Genomic DNA, 6,344 nt, shown 5'->3' on the forward strand with positions numbered 1-6,344 from the left:
TATATATATATATATAAGGCATTTTATATGAAAGAAAGGTCTCTGGACAATAAATAAATAATTATGGACCTTAATGACATCACTTTTCAATGCTACTTAACACCACGGCATCACATTGTCTAAGACAATTAAATCATTATTAGACCACACTTTGTAGAATAGCTTTCAGAAGACTACAGATTAGATATAAGCTATATTAATAGATTTGATTGAATATTAATTCTTTGCTATAATTTTAACTTCTTACTTTAATTATCGTAAACAAATTCAGATTCCTTAAGACATTCGCGAGCAAGCGATCGTGAAATACATATATTTTTTTGTTTCAGTAATGTAATTTTTGCTTGAGGATTTTATCAATCCTGCTAAAAGAAATAGAATGTATGAAAAAAATGAGTGTTGGCTCAGTCATTGTCAAAAATTGTATCAAACTAAACTTTCGTTTGTTTTTATATGTTGGAAAGTGCTTGGAGCAACTTTTCCGTGAATTTTATTCCACTATCAATTTCTCTAATCAGGAAATATCTTTTAGACAAATTTGAAAACTTTCAACACTTTGATAAAATAGGAGGTGAAAAATTTTATATATTGAAATTTATAAACTTCTATTACAAAAAAGAAAAGATGAATTTTAAAAATAAATGGCATTTATTTAAAACAGGCTTTTAATTTATTTATATGTCTGTAAATTTTGTCACATAATAAAACCTAACCAGCTCTTGGTGACATAAAATTAAATTAGGTGGTAATTATATTAGTTAGTTCAATGCATAGTTTCATAAAATAGTCTCATATATATTACTTTGATGCTATTTTATAAACATTATTTTAAGCGAACGTTGAACTCGAAATAATTTTGCAACCAATTCATGATGTTGAATTCAACGTTATTATTTTTTTCCTTATTACTTTTATGACTGAACGTATACTTCTGAGGAACTATATATTTAACACAAAATATCATCATAAAATATGCAGGATGTTTTGCTCAGCCCAATCTTTATTATGAATTCTTATAATCTCTGCCAAAAATTAAAACGAAAAAGCACGACAGAGAAAGCGATAGTAATAACATCTAAAGACAAAAAAATAAAGTAAAATTGGGTGAAAAAAAATTAAATTCGCTTTAATAATGTTCCATTTTTGGAATATAGGCGTTTGATAGGTACATTCTTAAAGGACGGAGTTTATGATTTCTTCAGCTGCTTTCTAGATCTTATCTTTGGAAGGAAAAAAGTAGTATTCACTTAGAAGACTATGAAAATATCATTTTAAGAAATATATAAATAATTAAAATTTTTGGGGCGGGGATAACCTGGTTGGCAGGACGCTGGGCTCACGATTGTGAGAACGGGAGTTTGAATCTAGCAGGGAGTAAGCACCCCGTGTAGTAAATGGTGACTGGTGCTCGTTAAATCTGTCGGATCCCAACGTCCTCCCAGTTTCCATAACAAATTATACTTCTGGGTGTACTGAACATTGGAGATCCATCATTCTTTGGCTCAGGCTAAAAGTACGACCTGTGGATTAATTAATGGATATGTGAATGGGTCCACCCTTTAAACGCGTGTGACGCATGGGTGTTGCAGAAGCCGATAACTCCACTGAAAAAAAAATCGCACCCCTTTCCTTAGTGGACTACGACAACAACAACAACAAACTTTTTCAAAAGCATAAAATAATTATGTATTGACATGATATTCTACAGATTCTCCAGAATAGTTTTGAAAATATATCAAGAAGACCACAATTCATGCCTTCACGACATTTTTACATAATGCCTTCTGGCGTTTTCAATTCTGTGGGCTCATCAAATTTCACTTTCTTATTTGATTTTAAAACTGAGCTTTCACTCCTTGTTTTTATATGCACTTAACTCGAAGTTTTACTTTTCCCTTTCAGCTTTTACAATATTATTTTTTTAAAACAATAATTTACAGACAAAAATTGAAAGAAACATAGCTATTTTCAATTAATACTCGTGGTTCATCCGGCTTCTGCTGACAAATATGTAGATCTTTCGTACCTAAAAAGCAACTATCTAACAATGTCTTTTTTGTAGCATCGTTATGCATATTAGACATCGCGCTAAAAGCAAGCAAAATGTGTAAAGGCGTCAAATAAAAAAAAATAAAACACTTTCCTTTGATTCACTCGGTAGCAACAAATTTATCATGAAAATAAAATAGATCACAAGAATCAGAAAAGAAAAAAACTATCATTAACAAGAATGTATTCTTACCATCATTGGGAATACATTGAAAAGTCCTTTTGATCTTAAAATTTAACTTTATCATTGCCAAAAAACTCAATAAAGTATAACAGCCACTTGAAAGTCATCACCTTACCGTAAATAATTTCTTTAGAATAGTTCAGAATTTCAGCAAAATAGTTTAGAATATCAGCAAAAGGAAAAAAAAGCACTGTGTATGAGAGTGTACTTATCTTTCTCAGTATTCTCTCGCTATCAGTCTATTATCAGCCCAGTACAAATTTATGTCAAAAGAAGTTTAACCTAATCAAGTACATCCCTACTGTAATAATTTCGTACGTAACTTAAAGTGCCAAGCAAACTTTATTTAAAACTTATCTTTGAACTTACAAAAATCATTTATTAATGAAGAAAATAAAATCAATTAAACTAAACAGCACTTAATTTTCTAAAAAACATATTCAACGAGAGTATTTTACTCTTCACAACGCAACACATCCATACTCTTGCAAACTTTATATCGGTCTGTCATATAAAAACTAGCAGACATCAAATATTCAATCAGAAACACTTCCATAAAGAGAATGAGAAAAATAGTAAAATGAACTCTTAAAATTATGTGCAATTACTTTTTAAATGTCCGAAATAAACTTTAAAATAAAGAAATAAACAGGCCAGGAAAAAGCACATCGGTTTTCCAAAGCATGCAAACTTTCCCATCAGAACAAATTTCATTTTCCTCCAGCGGTCTTTCGAACTCGCGATATCTGACGTTTTTTTAACCGCTTCCCTAATTATCCCGAGTTAACTCGGGTATGTATTTATTGAAAATATTTGTTATCCCGAGTAAACTCGGGCATAGCAGAATTCGTCAATATGTTTTGCTTTATCATGCTTCTATTCAGCCGGAAGCAAAACAAAGAATAATAATAATCTGCTGTTATTGGAAGTTTCCCAATTTTCGTTTGGGATTTTGCTGTTTGTAGGACTGCAGGCGTGTTTTGTACAATTCTATATACGATGGTTGATGAATTAACTAAGAAAAATTGCTTTTGCGAGCGAAAATAAAAGTAATGCAGATGATTTTTCAGATTATGAAAATGTGAACATATACAAAGACCAATATTTAACTTTTTTCATTTGTCCGAGATAATTTGGGATAGTAAACTGATGGTAAATTAAATATTTTTTACACAGAAAAAAATTAAAATTTCAACTTAGAACTTGCGTATTAAGTTTTGTTTTAGTTCCTTGTATTTATCAATGAAATCAAAAAAAAATATGTTGATTTTTTGCATTTTGTTTACCAAAAAATTGTTAGGGGAAGTGGTTAACATCGTTCTGCAAGCAAAACACGCTTTGATTCGATCATGGATCCTAAAGTATCTACGAGTATCGAATCCATGGATCTAGACTCCATGGATTCGATACTCGTTTGATCACTATTGGATGGTGACCAGTTTCTTAATTCAACTATAACATCAGGTTACTATTAACTAGTTTCCCGCGAAAGTGAGTCTTTCGTAGGGTCATTTGTGCTATATTCTTACTCCGCAAATGAAAAAATACATACTGGTTTTTTCACCAATGGGTCGGGTGAGATATTTTAACTATGACTTTCATAAGTTTTGATCTTACCGATATTTGTGTCGATAACCATCGGCAATATTACTGAACTCTTTAAGGACCTGGTGGCCCAAAGTAATCTGAACCACTTAGTGGCCTTCTCGGGTCCATTGGGGCAACTGAAGGGTGCATGGGTAGTAGTGATTGGGAGGGGATGATCTGTGACAGTGATGTATAGGAACTCATTAAGAGTCATCAGGAAAGAGGTGTGCGAATTTCACGCTTTATTTAGAAACATTTCCACTTGTGGTTTTAGATAAACCCAGAATCATATTAATTTGTCACAGATTTGTTTGTTGTTGAAACTGGACCACTTTATGTACTTATTAAAAATTCAAGATTTGCTGGCTTTTGGGAATTTATTTTTGAAATTCCAGTGTCCATTAAGACAAATATCTTTTTAATAAAATTGCGATTCGCTTACTGTAGTTGTTTTCTTTCAGGAATAATTGTTTAACTTGAATAACTAGTATAAAATCAATTGAAAAAAACGCACACGGCATATCTCAATAAATCACTTGATATCTAAAATTAAAACTTTTGAAATGTTCGGAAAATGGATCATTTGGTTTTTAACTAAGATTTGAATTCTAAAATTTTGAATTCAATGCTTAACAGAGGGTTATATTATCCTTTTAAAAGTTTGTAAGCCTTGTACTCGTATTATAAAAATTGAATTTTCGTTAAGTTATATTATAACAAGATATACAAATTATATCAAATTTTTGAAATTCATGAAAAATAAAATAAATATGAAAACTGAACCAAACTAAATGCAAAGAACATTTTGTAATGTAAGTTTTAATATTATGAAAAATAATATTATTTGACTAAAATTGCTCATTGAATTTAAACTCAAAGTTCATGTTCGTTTAGAACATCAACATGTTAACTGGAGATTAAAACTTAGTGTTTCTCATAATAGTCCTTCAACTCCTCAGTGTTTCCACCTGCAAACCTGTTTTGTTATTTACTACATTCAACTTCCTATATCATGATTTGTTAGATTTCGATAGCGTGTTTGTTTCTCCTCACTTAATGATTTGCTACCTCAATGTACACACATGATTGGTATTATTTTTAATAAGGATTTAAAGCATAGATATTACTTTTGGTCTTTTAGTGTGTGCGCAAGTTAGAAAAACATTTTCTTCGTCAAAAAATTATGGCCATAAATCTAATATTCCATCTCTAATATATCAGTTATGATGTTGTTTATTTCAATAAACAACTGAAAGTAAAAAAATGTTACTTTGGACCATGATATTATTATGATAGCACCTTTTTTGTAAAAATATGAATCAAAGTATTTTTTTAATCCTAGAACTTTAAATTTCATGTCTTATGCTGTTTGTTTACCACCAACAATAGCTCTCGAAAATTTTCCTTCAAAAATTTCTTTTTATAAATATGTGGGGTTTTTTTTCATTCATTATGCTTCGAATGAAAAAATAATAACAAATCTTATTTCCCAGGCTTAGGTTTGATTTGAAGAATTTCATAAGTTAAGGAAAATAAATACAAAATAGTTAAAGATAGGATTATTAATATTTTACATAAAGGATTGTCATTTATTTAGAAATTAAAGTGTTTAAAGATGCATATCTTAAAATTTTCAAATAAATGAGTTTCTACAACAAAATTATGCTAGTAAGTGTATACCCGAAAGTATCTGTGACTTTCTGTGAATATTTGAACACAAACTTGCAAAAGTTTTACATCTTGAAGCTATTTTTATGAACATTTTTACCTCAATACATTTTTTTCCTTTGAATTAAAATTCAAATGAATCGAAAGAACTATTCTAACTTCCACTCAAAACAAAGCTTTACTCTTTGAATTCCTTTCCTAAAACTTGAGTCTAAAGAAAATATTATCGATCATTCAAGTTGGAATCATTAACGCTCAACTATAAATATTCAAAAATAACTAGACTGAACTAATGATTCTATCTTTGGCTGAAAAAGTTTCTTTGAAATGACATGTTTTTACGAACAGTATTCATAAAATTCTATTGAAAATGTACGAAAAAAGACTCAGCGAGGGAAATAAAAAATATATAAAATCTGTTATATTTAATGGGATATCTTTGTTATATGGTTGTATGTCATTGCCATATTTTCATCTTTTAGCCACAGGGACTCCAGTCAGTGATGAGGAGATTTCTAGAGAAAAGATGTCCAAGAAAATCCCTCCCGAAGATCATGCACCGTTTTATTTAAGTGGAGCTTCAGTTGATATGCCTGATGATGGATTGGATGTCGATAGTTTTCAAGTACGTATATTTTATTCAACATTTTTTACAGTATTTTGCTCAACATACTCTCTAAAGAATAACTTAATTGCAAATAGAAAATAGAATTTTTTTTCGCTCTGAAAATTTCTTATAATTCCTTTTTTTTCGATTTTTTCGATGAATGCGAAATTTTTGTTTTATTAACCAATCTAGAAAAATATGCATACATTATCATACATACACACACACCTACATATATATATATATATA

General features: G+C 29.9%; 1 protein-coding gene across 1 annotated transcript in view; it reads left to right on the forward strand.

The window, feature by feature from the left end:
- LOC107452704 (nephrin-like) overlaps positions 1-6,344 on the forward strand; it is a 422,126-nt gene that overhangs the window by 390,352 nt on the left and 25,430 nt on the right. Inside the window, exon 19 of the mRNA XM_071188109.1 lies at positions 5,971-6,113. Coding sequence (XP_071044210.1) covers positions 5,971-6,113 — 143 coding nt within the window. The remainder of the gene's footprint in view (positions 1-5,970; positions 6,114-6,344) is intronic.

Source organism: Parasteatoda tepidariorum, chromosome X2 (genome assembly GCF_043381705.1).
Source record: "Parasteatoda tepidariorum isolate YZ-2023 chromosome X2, CAS_Ptep_4.0, whole genome shotgun sequence".
NCBI lineage: Eukaryota > Metazoa > Arthropoda > Arachnida > Araneae > Theridiidae > Parasteatoda > Parasteatoda tepidariorum.